Here is a 15,091-nt window from a genome sequence, read left to right as displayed (position 1 = left end):
AAAGGCACCATGCAGAATGTGCTGAGGCAAGGGATATCTTTAAGGTTGTTTTCCCACCCACTATTAATGTATTTCTGGTTGCAGTTCATGGGTAAATACTGACCTTCAGGTCCCTGTGAACTATGCCATTAAGGTGACAATGATTTACACTTTCTAGAATCTGCTGTATACAATGACTGTGAAGAAACAAGGGCAGAAGAATGGAAGGGAGAAGAAATTTAGGGTACATATTCACAGCACACACATAGAAAGTTCACAGTACTGAACAGAACTTCATCAATTGCAACTTGAAAAAGGAATAAAAACAGTGACAGTGAATGAAGCCACATTTAGAAGTTTAAAAGAAAAGTATCACAGTCTTCATTGAGAATAATCTCCAAAATAAATCTGATCAGCCAAAAAGCTAATTTGATCTAACGTTATATCTAAAAATGCATGGATGTTACAGATGACTATTTTAAACATTCCAGACAGACAAAACACAGCAAGTTGTTTTTCATAATTTAGTAAAGCCATGAGTGACTGGTACTGTGTATGACAAAGCAAATCATACTTAATTACAATTACACTATTCTTTTACTGACATACAGAGATGTATGATAAATCTTCACAAACACTATCACCCCCTATGATCCTCAGTTTTCTTTTATGAACAAGCAGTTTTAAAGAATTCAACTGTGGTAGATAAAATGGTTGCAGAACAAATTAGATGCAAATGGGACAGGAACTAATGGCACTGGAATAAGGTCAGATTTGCAATTAGTTTTCTTAATAAAAAAAAGAGAATGCTAGATTAACTATCATAGCATTCACCTCGCTCTTCAATGAAAGAAATATAACCTTGACATACAAGTGGAAAATACCATCATCCTAGATTGCAGGGAATGTGGGATGGGATGGTGGCAAACAGGACCCTTTGGGTAACTGTCATTGCTCATATGTTGTGTGCAGCTATAATAGTCCAATAATTGACCAGTTTATACACTATGAAGTGTACAATCACTTGCTCAGAATTGTACTCTTCGACTCTTTGATTGAAGGAAGCAGCAGCAAGAGTCTAAGCACAATAAAAGTAAAGTAACCAACATGATAACTGACATTCCAAAAAAAGATTTGGCCAAGGACTAAAAAATACGTTTTTCATGTGCAAATCACGCATCTTTCAGGAAAAGGGGCTTTTTTTTTCAGTTTCTAGGTAGCAGCAGGGCAGATAAACAAAAATTAGCACAAATACTGCAGCTGAGCACTTATAAATAATAACTATGGTTACCCATGAAACAATGAAAACACAAACTGTCTGGGCATCCATGCATAGTTGTGAATGATAATTCTACTTCTGCTTTTTCACTACAGCTATCTTTTCACTACTTGTATTCTCCACTTCAAATCTGTTCTGTACCACAACTCCATACATCTCCAAGAAAAAAAAACAAAAATTGGACGGCCATAAATGAAATCACCACCAGTAGAAATTAAAACATTTTCTGATTAAGACAAGCAATTCTTTCTGATATTCTCCCTTCCAATCATCTTAAATTACCTACTTGTGTAATTATTACAAAATTCCCAGGGCACTTTAGGAAGGAATAAATGTACATCATTTTGGAAACAATTATAGCGATGTGCACCACTGGAAATCTACTCACCAGCAACTGATATCAAAATGAATCCTTACTTTTCTATCAATTCTGTAAAGGATATGCAAGATCCCAGGTGGTTCTGAGGCAAAGCCACAACTAATAAATTTGCTTCAAACAGCAGTCTAGAGGTACAAATCATTAGCCATTCTGATTCTTTCTTCAGATTGCAAAATGCAAGCTAGGTAATCATTTCACCTTTAAGGGCTCGCAGCAGAGGTTTACTCATCAATGGATGGGAGACTAGTTTGCATGATGGACTGGGCTACATTCACAAGCCTTTATAGTTTCTTTGGTCTTGGTTAGATCGGGAGGCATGCCAAGCTGCGATACATCCGGAAAGGATGTTTTCTATAGTGCATCGGTAAAAACTGGACAGAGTCATTGTGGACGTGCCAAATTTCCTTAGCCTCCTGAGAAAGTAGAGGCATTAGCGGGCTTTCTTAACTATAGCATTGGCTTGGAAGAACAGGGACAAGTTGTTGATGATCTGAATACCTGGAATGTTGAAGCTCTCGAGCATTTTCACTTCATCCTTGCTAATATAAATAGGGCCACTACACTTCCTGAAGTTGATGACTATCTCTTTCGTTTTACTAACATTAGATTTTTGTTGCTGAACCATTTCACTAAATTCTCATCTTTTTTGAGATCCAACCCACTATGGTGGTGTCATCAACAAACTTGAAAATCGAGTTGAAGGAGAATTTGGCCATATGGTCATAGATATATAAGGAGTACAGTAGGGGGCTGAGGACACAGCCTTGCAGGTCACAAGTGTTGAGGATAATGATGGAGGAGGTGTCGCTGCCTATCCTAACTGTTTGCATTCTGTGGGTTAGGAAGTCTTGGATCCAATCGCAGAGGAAGGAGCCAAGGCCTAGCCCTTAGAGTTTCAAAATAAGTTTTGTTGGGATAATAGCGTTGAAGGCTGAGCTGTAGTCAATAAACAGGAGTCTGGCATAGGTGTGTGTGTTATCCAGGTGTTCCAAGATTGAATGTAAGGTCACAAGTCTCCTGAGTGGAAGGCCCTGGGATGGCTTCCAGCTCTACCTCCATCTCAAGGCGCATATGGGCCACCTGGACTCCCCATGGAATGGAGGAAAAGCTAGGGGAGTCAGCTATTAAGAGCACATATAAAGTATACATAGAGACTTAGATGGTTTAAATGTGTCCTTACTTAAGAAGGGATATAATTGCATTAGAAGCATTCAGAGAAATTTCATGTGGCTGAAGTTTGGAATGAAAGGATTAATTTATGTGGAAATGCTAAGCGGGTTGGGTCTATATGCATTAGGGTTTAGAAGTATGAGACAAGATCTTACTGAAACATAAAATACCCTGACATATTGATGGATGAATGCTGAGAGAATGTTTCCCTTTGTTGGGTGTCTAGAATTGGGGAAATTGTTTACAAATTAGGGGTCCCCATTTAAAACTGAGATGAGAAATATTTCTCGCAGAGGGTTAAGAGTCTGTGGAATTCTCGTCTCCACAGAGCAGTGGAGGCTAGACCATTGAATATATTCAAGGATGAGTTGGACAGATTTTTGATTGCCAAGGGAGTCAAAGGGATAGACAGGGAAGTGGAACTGAGACCACAAACAGATCAACACAAACTTATTGAATCACAGCGCATGCTTGAGGGGCAGAATAGCCTACTCCTGCTCCTTGTCTTATATACTACGAAGAAGGAAAAAGCTACTTGCATTTACCTTTTATAATCTCAGGACATCCCAAAGCATTTTATAGCCAAAACGATACTTTTTAAAATACAATAGGCTGGATGTACATCTTGAGACAATTAGCAGGAGTCGAGGCAATTGTCCTGCTGCTTTGGCAGAAAGTGCCAGGAAAGGTAGGATTTTCATTTTATGAAGACTGGCAATAATTCAGAGGCAGCCACAGGATCAGTCAGGTGCTAAGATGTGCTGTTTATTAGGCTCGCTTCAACGGGGCTTCATCTACTGAAATATCTAAGCCCCAAGGGAAAGTACTACTTGGTTGACAGCTCTGGCTCGCTGATCTAAACTGTCAAATTCACAATGTTTATTTACACAAGACAAAATGATTTCTACTGCTTGAAGTTTCAGCAATTGTTACTTTACAAGGTTTGGCTGAATGGCCTATAATAAAAAGGTTTTTTAAGAAAGTTACAATTTATGAATGAATAACTATGCTGGTTTTAAAACTTTATTTATTTTATTGTCACTATTGGTTCTAAAGAGTATGGTGAGTGAATGGGCATGGAAGTACCATAGCTTGGCATGAGGCAGAAGTATACCTCATCATGGAGAACATGGGAATGACCTTTTGAACTTAACTTTCAAAAGCTTCTCTCACGCAGACTGCGGTGCGCAACAAATCTTTGATACAACTTTATAAAAACTGTGCAAGACGAGGCCTAACTAGGACAGGTTGGGAGTGCATGGTATTGTCTCTCAATATACAGTAGCCTAAACTCTTAAAGGCAGCCTTGAAAATTGGAAACCCTGGGAAATGGGGTTGGGAATCCTGGAATCATGTCTTGGCTGCCACTTGGCTCCCCGACTTTGTCATAATGCAGCCCAATCACTAATCTACATGAAAGATAATTCTGCATGCAGCAAGGTTACACATAATGTTTCATTAGTGGCAGTTCAGGGGTAAATATTGATCAAGGCACTGAGCAGAACTTCCCTATTCTTCAAATACTGCCATGGAAAAGTTTATCTCCAGCACTGAGGGCACACAGAGCCTCATTCTCATGTGAACGACAGCATGTCTGTCTACTGCATTTATTTAGTACTGCACTGAATTATCAGCCTAGATTATAAACTTAGTTTGTGGAGTGAAATTTGAATCCACAACCTTCTGACTCAAAGACAATGGTATGATAAGTGGGTCAAGCCCAACATCATCTAGAGCTTGGTAAATTCACAGCAATTATAATACATTAATTCAGTGATTAAGTATTTCGTCAAAAAGCAAAATACTGCAGGTACTGGAAATCTGGAAACCAAAATAGTAAAATATAGAAATATTCAGCGTGTTAGGCTTCATCAGAGAAACAGAAGTCAGTCACTCAATATCTCACAGATTAAAACTCTTCCTTGTGACTAGAAGATATTAAAGACAAACAACATATTTGACTGAAGCAGAACAAGGAAGATAAAAATGCAAAAAACAAGCTGCATAATTTGCTGGGGAGAAAACAGGAGACCATTAAATGGAAACACTGATACTGACAGGAGATAAAAGAAGGAATAACAAGGGAAATACAAAACTTAAACAACATATGGAGTATGTGAACGCGAATGAGTAATAAAAGGGGACGAGCTAAGAAGAAATGTGTGAAAAACTAGGATGGCAGAGTGGGCTCCTGTGCCCCAGTAGTCCGGCAGAAGGCAAGAAGTGTGTTAACACAAAGATTAGGGTGTACCAAGATGGTGGGGAGACCCACAAAAAGCAGCAATCATCATCCCATTCCCCAAAGCGATGGCACATCTGTCTTGCACTGCTAGCAACCACTGCCAAGGAGAAACTGTGAACTCCAGTTAATGTATGAAGTCACTGATGTTAGTCTTAAAGCTGGAGGGATAAAAGGTGCAGACTATAATGATGATTGCAATTCACTGAGCTTATGCTGAGTTTTCTTGGAAGACTGCATACAAATGTGGAGAGATCAAAGTGGGAGTAGGATGGAGACTTGTTATTCCTTTTATGAAAAGTATCAATTTATATATACTTCCACGAACCAGGACTACACTGATTGCTGATAGCATAGTTTCCTACGAATCAGGAAAATCAGAGGGCAGAACCATCCACTGTCCATCAAATCTCTTTGAATGAGCTGATTGTGAAGTCAACCTGCTTTCTTTCTTCCACCAGACACTGAGGCCAAAGAAGTCAATTCCATCTTGCTGCTTCATTATGCTTCTTTTTCTATACATCACTCTCCAGCTATTGATATATTTTCTGTAAGTTGTACATGTTAATCATTTCTATCAAACCCCCTTTCGTCACTGAAACCATTTTCTGTTCTCCACCCACATACTTTGAAGGTGAATTATTCTATTTCTTTTCAAAGATTTCTCCATTTCTTTTGTTCTGTTCATTTTAAGAATATTGTTGTCAGGAAATGATACAGAAAGAAAAGAAAATCCTGCAGTTATAAATCATGCCTTTAATTCCTCAGGATTTTACGAAACACAATTTTCTTTTATTGATTTTCTTTTATTGAAGTGGCGGCATGGTGGCACAGTGGTTAGTACTGCTTCCTCACAGCTCCAGGGACCTGGGTTCGATTCCTGGCTTGGGTCACTGTCTGTGTGGAGTCTGTACATTTTCTCTGTGTCTGCATGGTTTTCCTCCAGGTACTCCAGTTTCCTCCCACAGCCCAAAGATGTGTGGGTTAGGCATGCTAAATTGCCCCTTAGTGTCCCAGGATGCATTGGTTAGAGGGATTAGCAGGGTAACTATGTGGGGTTACAGGAATAGGGCCTGGGTGGATTGTTGTCGGTGCAGACTCGATGGGCCAAATGGCCTCCTTCTGCACTGTGGGGATTCTATGATAAATGGGGTTAACCATTTATGGGATTAAGCATTTCCTGCCCAACCTTAATTGTCCTCGAGAAGGTGATGTAGTCTATGTGACATAGGTACACCCTGCCAGAAAGCTTCCCAGGATTTGACACACAAAGCACGGTCACATATTTTCAAGTCAGGATGTGAATGACCTGATGGTGGTGCTTCCATTTGTCTGTTTCTCAAGTTCTGCTAAGCAGTAAACATCACAGGGTGAAAACCTTGACAAGTGGTTAGCACTACTGCCTCACAGGGTCCCAGGTTCAATTCCAGTCTCGGGTCACTGTCTGTGTGGAGTTTGCACATTCTCCCTGTGTCTGCATGAGTTTCTACCAGTTACTCCGGTTTCCTCCCACAGTCTAAAGATGCGCGAGTTAGGTTGATTGGCCATGCTAAATTGACCCTAGCATCGGGTGGATTAGCAGAATAAATGTGTGGGGTTACGGGAATAGGGCCTGGGTGGGATTGTGGTCAGTAAAGACTCAATGGGCCGAATGGCCTCCTTCTGTACTGTAGGGATTCTATAATTCTATGAAGTTGCTGCAGGGCATTTAGCAAACAACACAGCAGAGGTTAGTGGAGAGTGAATGTCTAAGATGTTGGATGGGGTGACAGGCAGGTTGGTTGCTTAACCCAGGTGTTGTTGAGCTTATTGAATGTTGTTTGAATGGTGGAGGAGAGTAAATTCATCACATCTGCTGGAAAGACATTGGGAAGCCAGAAGCTGAGCGGCTTATTGCAAATGATCCAGACCTACTCTTATGGCCACGGTATATTCTGTTTCCAGTTAAGTTTCAAGTAAATGACTAACCGCAGAATGTTAACGGTGCTGGATTCAGTGATGATAATAGTTTTGACTGTCATAGGGAAGTGATAAGACCTTCTTTGGTTTGAGATGGTCTTACTAATATCAGACTGAACTTGTTGGACAGAGGGGCTGAGAGAGAGGGGATGCGTATGGACTGGGAGCGGGCTGTGCATGTGTAATTCAGCATTTTAAGTTCTTTGGGCTGAGGATGGACACAGTGCATCTGCGCAAAAGAAAACATGCAAAAAAAAAAGGCAATATCATCCAAATATAGTGCACCATATTGGAAAAGATTCCCAAATAGGAGACAGGGAGCAAGTGCAAGAAAAGTAACAGGTATTGATACCTGGTACCTGAGGTTGAGAAAGAGAAGTAGAGACAGAATAAAAGATTTCCAGAAGAAAGACTACAGTGTTGGACTTTAAGTGGTTCAGGCTCAGGAGATGCCCTCATGATCACATGCCAGCATTGTAATTACACTGGAACAGCTTGGTTAGAGAAGTGGCTAATCCTGGAGAATAGGTTTCCAGCACTACAACCAAGATGCTGTTGGGAACTAACATCTTTTCAGTATTCAGGACATGCAACCATTTCTTCATATGATGAGTACTAATTGAAACTGGCTGAAGACTACTCTCTATGATTGTAGGGATCTCAGGAAGAGGCAGAGATAAATCATACACTTGGTATTTCTGACTGAAAATGAGGATAAAACGTCAGCTTTGTCTTTTGCACTGACACGCAGACTTCCGCCACAACTGAGTATGGGGATGAGCCTCCTCCGTCCTGTCCACCACCCATTATTGACTGGATGTGACAGGACTGCAGAACTTTGACCAGATCCACTGGCTATGGGACTGCTTAGCTCTGTTGCACAGTGCTTCTGCTAATGAGCATTAGAGTAGTCTTGTGTTGTAGCTTCGCCATGTTAGCATCTTGATTTTAGGTGAGCCTGGTGCTGCTCCCAGCATACTCTCTTACACTCCTCATATGAATCGGTACTCTACTGTTGATTCAAAGATTTCAGATTGTGATGGAATATAATTCTCCTGCTGACTTTGCACAGTGTCCCGTAAAACCTCATTACTGAGCTGTTTTATCTATTCCGTATCTATTCTCTTCAGCATAGTGGTCGCTTCACACAACACAACAGAGGAAGTTTTCAGTGTGATGACTTCATTTTATGAAGGTCTGTCCAACAACCACTCCTACGTGTGGATAGGTGCACCAGTTAATGAGAACGAGGTCAAGTGGGTTTCTTCTTCACGTTGGTTCTCTCACCACCTGCCACAGACGCAGTTCAGCAGCTAAGCCATTCAGAATTTAGCCAGCTGATCCTGTGGCAGTTCTACATTCTTGGTACTTGGTCTATAGAATTTCTCATCCGGAGTCTGTGTCCTACCCACCTTCAGTGCTTGTTCCAAATGGTATTTAACAAGGAGTACTAATTCATCAGTTCAAGAAGAGTGGTAGGTAGACAGCATCAGAAAATTCCCTTGCCTATGATTGACACAATGTCACAACACTTGATTCTGGATTCAATGTTAAGGACTCTCAAATGTGCATGTTAATTTGAGAAACAGCTAAATGTCCCTCACAAGGATTGCCACCAAAATACCAATTATCTGAAAGTGATGCATGCATCAGTGTCTCAGGATGAAAAGTTCTGTATCTTCAATAATTCAATCACTCTGAGAAGTCCCTTTTCTGAAATATTATGTACAGCAATGTTGATAATTAAAGAATTGAATTTTTTAATTATACCTCACAAGTGTCATCTTCCAGTTTTTGAATTAAGTTCATATTCCAAACACAAAAAAAATCACAGCCATACAAATTAGGGCAACAGTTTCTTTTGGAGACTGGCTCTATTTATTAATCATGAAGCATTCAGATTCATTCCAAAATCAGTGCTCAGAAATGCAAAATGTTTGGGATGTGGTTGACAGAGTGACTATTGAACTCTGAATTTCAGTAGCAGTTTAGTTTAAGCTGCAGGAGGTATTGCTCAGAGAATCTCAGCATATACCCTCAGGGTTATCTCATTACAGATCATGATGCTACCAATGTAGTTCCACTCTGTTGCGCACCATTACAAATGTCCTTATCCAATTTGGGCTGTGATGTGCTCAAAGGCACATAACAACTTATTAAAGACAACCATATGGATTTGTAAATTAGTTCTAGCTAATGTGACACTTACAATATTCTTGATGGCGAGCATGCCATGAAAATTCATGTAAAAACATATCTCAAGGGCATCAGTCAGGGGAAAAGATATGCAGATCCTGAAAGCAATGTTAATGTGGGATTCAGAATAATGACAAACTAAGAATATTAAAGTAAGTTCTGGGTGCTGAAAACTTTGCACTGATCAAAAACTTAAGGAAAAAATGGTTACAAATTTTCACAAAAGAATCAGCTGCGACTTGAGTTGGTGGCACTCACATCTGAGTCAGAGAGTAGGAGATTTCAAGTTCCAGTTCAGAACTTGAGCACAAAAATCTGGGCTGATACTTCATTGCAGTACTGAAGGTGTGCTTCACTGTTGAGGTGCTATCTTTCAGATGTAACATTAAAGCAAGACAGTGCCCACTGTCTCAGGTAAACACAAAAGATCCCATGGTATTGTTTTAGAGAAGATTGGAGAGTTACCATCAGTATTCTAGTTAGTATGTGACCCAAATCAATATCACTAAAAGAGACTGCCTGGTCATTATCACATTCCTGCTTGGTTTTAAAGATTTGTTCACTGGTTGTGTGCATTGCTGACAAGGTTAGTATTCATTGCCCATTCCTAATTGCGCTTGGGAGAATGATGGTTAGCACCCTTCTTGAACCGCTGAACCATGTGGTGAAATTATAGGCACTGTGCTCTTAAGGTCCCAGGATTTTTACCCAGCAGCAGTGGATGCCTGGTGATAGAGTTCCAAGTCAGAATGGTGAGATTTGGGAAGGAAGCTTGGAGGTGGTAATGTTTCCATGCATGTGCTGTCCTTGTCCTCTTGATAGGGATTTTGGACTTGGGAACAGTCCCCAAAGAAGGTTTGGTGAGTTGCTGCAGTGTGTCCTGTAAGTGGTACACATTTCAGCCATGGTGCACCAATGATGCAGCATTTCCTTAAACTGTGGTAGTCTACGTGGTGTAAATACACCCACAATGCTGTTAGGAAGGGACCAGTGAAGGAATGGTGATATAGTCCCAAGTCAAGATGGTGTGTGGTTTTTAGTTGGTGTTGCCATTGAACCTGTTGCCCTTGTCCTTCTAAATGGTGGAGGACACAGGTTTGGAAGGTGCCTTTAAAAGAGCCTTGGCAAGTTGCTGCAGTGTAACATATAGACGATGTACACTGCTGTCACTATACACAGGTGGTTGGAGAGTGTGAATGTTTAAGGTGATGGATTGGGAGCCCATCAAGCAGTTGCTTTATTCTGGATAGTGTCAAATTTCTGAAGTGTTTCTGGAACTGCACCCATTTAGCAAGTTTAGAGTATTTTCTCAAGGTAGTGTCAAAGGACCAACTATATTCAGTTGCTCCATCAATGATCTTCCCTCTATGATGAGGAGGGAAGTGAAGATGTTTGGTGATGATTGCACAATATTCAGCATAGATACAGAAGCAGTCCATGACTATAAGAAACAACACCTGAACAAAAGTCAGACTTAGACTGATAAGTGATAAGTATCATTTTGTGCCATACAAATGCCAAGCAATGATCACCTCCAAAAAGAAGTAATCCAACTATCACCCCTTGACATTCAATGGCATTACTGTCGTTGTATCACTGCTATAAACATTCTGGGAGTTACCATTGACCAGAAACTGAACTACACCAGCCATATAAATATTGTGACTATAAGAGCCTGTCAGAGTCGAGGAATTCTGCAGAGAGGGAACTCACCTCCAAACACTCAAAGCCTGTCCACCACCTACAAGGCACAATGCAGGAATATGATGGAGCATCCTCCACTTGCCTGGATGGATGCAGCTCCAAAAACACCAGGAAACGTGACACCACACAAGACAAAGCAGCCCACTTGACTGACACCGAGCCATCACCTTAAGTATTCATTCACAACACCACCAATGCACAGCATCAGTAGTGTGCATCAGCTACAAAATGCACTGCAACAACTCACCAAGGTTCCTTCGGCAACACCTTCCAAATCCACAACCTTTTCCACCAAGAAGGACAAGGGTAGCAAATGGATGGAAATACCACCAACTGCAAGTTTCTCTCCAAGCCACAAACCATCCTGACTTGGAATTATATCACCATTCCTCACTGTCACTGTGTCTAAATCCTGGAATTCCTTTTCCAACAGCACTGTGGGCATACCCAAACAACATGGATTGCAGCAGTTCAAGGTGATGGCTCACCACCACCTTCTCAAGGGCAGTTAAGTTAGGTAACAAAAATACTGGGTTAGTCAGTGATTCCCGCATGCCTTGGAAGAATAACAAGAAACTCAACAGGCTGATGTTGCGGGATTCAGCAATGCTTAATGTCACTGGATGTTAAGGGGAGATGGTCAGATTCTCTTTTGAAGATGGTCATTTTCCCCACAGAAGTGCCAGACAATATTGTTTGCCACAAACCAGCCCAAGCCCAAGTATTGTCTAGGTCTTGCTGTCTTTTGCAGTTTGTTGCGCACAATGAGGTATCGTGCTTCCTACATTGCGTTGGTGACAAAATTCGTAACGTGCTTGAGTGTAAAGTACTTTGGGATATTCAGAGGTTGTTCTAGGTGCTTTATAAATACAACTTCCTTTTACTTCGTAATTCTTCAAAGAAAGAAAATTGACACAAAAGGATCAATTAAACAATACGAGCTTTTGGTAAATTGTCAACAACCAGGTCAGTTTACACCAAGTGTAAAAACTAAACTAAATTTCCAGAATTAAAAACCCTGTATACAGAGCGGAGAAAGTGGTACTATATATGGTCATGTTTAGAAGATATGTGAAAAAGATCATGAAACTTTACTTTGTTTATTTAAAAAATGGATCTTGCTGGACCAAAAACATGGCTGTTACAGGTCACATGATTTGCAAGTTGGCTACAGACGTGGAAACTTCCAACAGTAATTACAGGAAAAAGCTCAGAATTCATCCTTGTGGAATCTCACACCTATCGTTTTGTGAACCAGAACAATCAATGAAACGAGGGAGCAGCAGACCATTTGTCTACCCATCCTGGACTCATAACAAAGAGAGAGTGCCATCATAGATTATAACTGTAGAGACGCTGATAACCACCATTCATCTCCTAAAGTGAACAACAAATGTAGACCAGAGGCATAGAAATAGATGGTTAACCTGAAACTGACTCATTGATGGGCAACGTTATAGGGCCTACGCTCCTCTAGCCTTTAGAAAATGTTACTGCGTTCATATACTCCTAATCAATCTGTTGTTTAACATCCAGCCTGTCAACACCAAAGCAGCAAACTTGTCTCAAGTCTAAACTACCTCAGGGCCCGATTCTCTGGAAGATACCTGGCATCGCATGTAGGATAGAAAGAATCTCTGTGAACCAATCTGTAGTGTTTTCACAGGAATTCTGCAATTTTCCTGCTTTCAGCTAGCTGAACTCAGCTGAGCTTAGATGTCTGCATGAAGGAACCTTCACTACATTCTAACATTCACATCAATTATCAATGGGACCAATTTTGCGCTCCTGTTTTCAGGAATGGGACAATCCCACGTGAATCCCAAAATGCAGTTCATGCCGATGGGATCAGACTTTAAACCTGACCCTCCCCCCACTCCCACCCCGATAGGTTGTCCATGTGAATCACAATAGATTCCCCCATGAAGTGGACCTGGGCAAGCAGAACATGCCGCGGGTGCGTAGGTGAGTGCATCACCCAAAGGGAGTAGGTTGTGCCTGGGAAGTAGAACATAGAACACTACAGCACAAACAGGCTCACAAGTTGCGCCAATCACATCTATACCTACTAAGCCATGGACCTACCTATAACCCCCAATCCCATTAGATCCCATATACTCATCCAGAAGTCTTTTAAAAGACCCCAGCGAGTTTGCCTCCACCACCACTGACGGCAGCCGATTCCATTCACTCACCACTCTCTGGGTGAAAAACTTACCCTTAACATCTCCTCTGTACTTGCTTCCCTGCACCTTAAATCTGTATCCTCTCGTAGCGACCATTTCAGCTCGGGGAAATAGCCTCTGAAAATCCACCCTGTCTATTCCTCTCAACATCTTATAAACATCAATCAGGTCACCTCTCAACCTACGCCTCTCCAGGGAGAAGAGTCCCAGCTCCCTCAACCTATCTTCATAAGGCTTGCCTCCCAAATCAGGCAACGTCCTTGTAAATCTCCTCTGCACCCTTTCAATAGCTTCCACGTCCTTCCTATAGTGAGGTGACCAGAACTGCGCACAGTACTCCAAGTGGGGTCTGACAAGGGTCTTATAAAGTTGCAGCATTACCTCCCGACTCCTAAACTCAATCCCTTGATTAATGAAGGCCAGTACACCATACGCCTTCTTGACCACATCCTCCACCTGCGAGGCCGATTTAAGAGTCCTATGGACCTGGACCCCAAGATCCTTCTGCTCTTCAACACAGCTAAGACTCCTGCCCTTGATATTGTATTCCTTCATCCCATTGGTCCTGCCAAAATGGACCACTACACATTTATCTGTGTTGAAGTCCATCTGCCACTTCTCCGCCCAGTCTTGTATCCTATCTATGTCACGCTGCAACTTCTGACATCCCTCCAGACCATCCACAACACCACCAACCTTCATATCATCGGCGAACTTACTAACCCATCCCTCCACTTCCTCATCCAGGTCATTTATGAAAATGACAAACAGCAAGGGTCCTAGAACAGATCCCTGGGGCACTCCACTGGTGACCGACCTCCATGCAGAAAAAGACCCATCCACAACCACTCTCCGCCTTCTGCAGGCAAGCCAGTTCTGGATCCACAAGGCCAAAGCCCCTTGGATCCCATGCCCTCTCACCCTGACACAATGGACAGTGCCTGGAATGAGGGAGTTCTGTGGTGTGGGATTTCATCTCCTAGGGGAGGAAGAAGCGTTTTCATGGGGATGGCTTGTATGGGTGGCTAGTTCCACTGGGAGAAGGGGTAGAGGGAATTCCTTGGTGGGGGTAAGGAGTTCTAATTTTTATTCTTTGAATAGGGAAATTCCTTCAGTTTTGCCTACCAATATACACATTTCTTGTCAAATTTTCCATTATAAATTCTAATATCAACGTTAATGATTAAAACGCCCCAAAGAAAGTTGACGTCCTATTTCCTTCCAGTGGAGACACTGAGTGCCACCATTGGCAGGGGAGTGTACTTACTTTTTTGACAAACTTACACAGGCAGTCTCCATTATGAATGTTGGCATTAGAATTTATAAATTAAATACAAAAGTAAGAGTAGCATGTAGGACATCAAAAAGTGAGTCAGAATTACATCTTCCTCTGGTCCAATTATTTCTTGTCCACTAACCCTACTTTCTCTGAAGACCACACTTGATCTAAACTCCTGGCGTGTAAAGCCACATGTGACTGACTAACTAATCATTATAAGCCCTCTGGCAATCTTTAAAGGAGGAAATGCAACGGTAGATTTTCCCACATGGGATGATGGCCTTTTCATCACTATGTAAAGGTTAAGAATGAAGAGAAATTAGCTAATTTTAATAAACTATTTATAAGATTACATAATGAGCAGCATATCCCCTTAATAGATACTTGGAATTGAGAGATTTAGAAATAGGAGTGAAAGAAATGAAAATGAATTCTGGATGAAGAAATCAAGCATTACTGCACTTGTTTACAACACATTTCAATTTTCATTATTCATAATTTTATTAGCTGCTAAAATAAAAGGCACAAATCTACAGCGTAATAAGCATTAGAAATGTAAGTAGTTTAAGTTCTCAAGAATGTTGAAGTAGTTTCCATTTCTGAAATGTTTTGCCATTATTTATTTCTACATATTTATTTCTAAGTATGTGAAAACAGTTGAAAGTTTGTCTGTTAACGTTAACACAATCACAGATTCTAATTGAAGATTGGTGAAATGTTT

At 41.2% G+C, this 15,091-nt stretch overlaps 1 protein-coding gene across 27 annotated transcripts in view; it reads right to left on the bottom strand.

The window, feature by feature from the left end:
• LOC145344414 (calcium/calmodulin-dependent protein kinase type II delta chain) overlaps window positions 1–15,091 on the bottom strand; it is a 323,172-nt gene that overhangs the window by 113,428 nt on the left and 194,653 nt on the right. For 17 of the 27 annotated variants that reach the window (XM_080191547.1, XM_080191627.1, XM_080191583.1 and 14 more), the window contains exon 6: window positions 104–176. The exons of 9 other annotated variants lie outside the window; for them this stretch is intronic. In XM_080191547.1, the coding sequence (XP_080047673.1) occupies window positions 104–176 (73 nt within the window). Of the gene's footprint in view, window positions 1–103; window positions 177–15,091 lie in introns of those variants that run through there. One more of the 27 variants, XM_080191670.1, reaches the window with a different exon arrangement.

The sequence above is a fragment of the Carcharhinus amblyrhynchos genome, chromosome 1 (genome assembly GCF_965287045.1).
Source record: "Carcharhinus amblyrhynchos chromosome 1, sCarAmb.v2.hapA, whole genome shotgun sequence".
Classification (NCBI taxonomy): Eukaryota; Metazoa; Chordata; class Chondrichthyes; order Carcharhiniformes; family Carcharhinidae; genus Carcharhinus; species Carcharhinus amblyrhynchos.
This window is presented reverse-complemented; position numbering and strand designations above follow the sequence as displayed.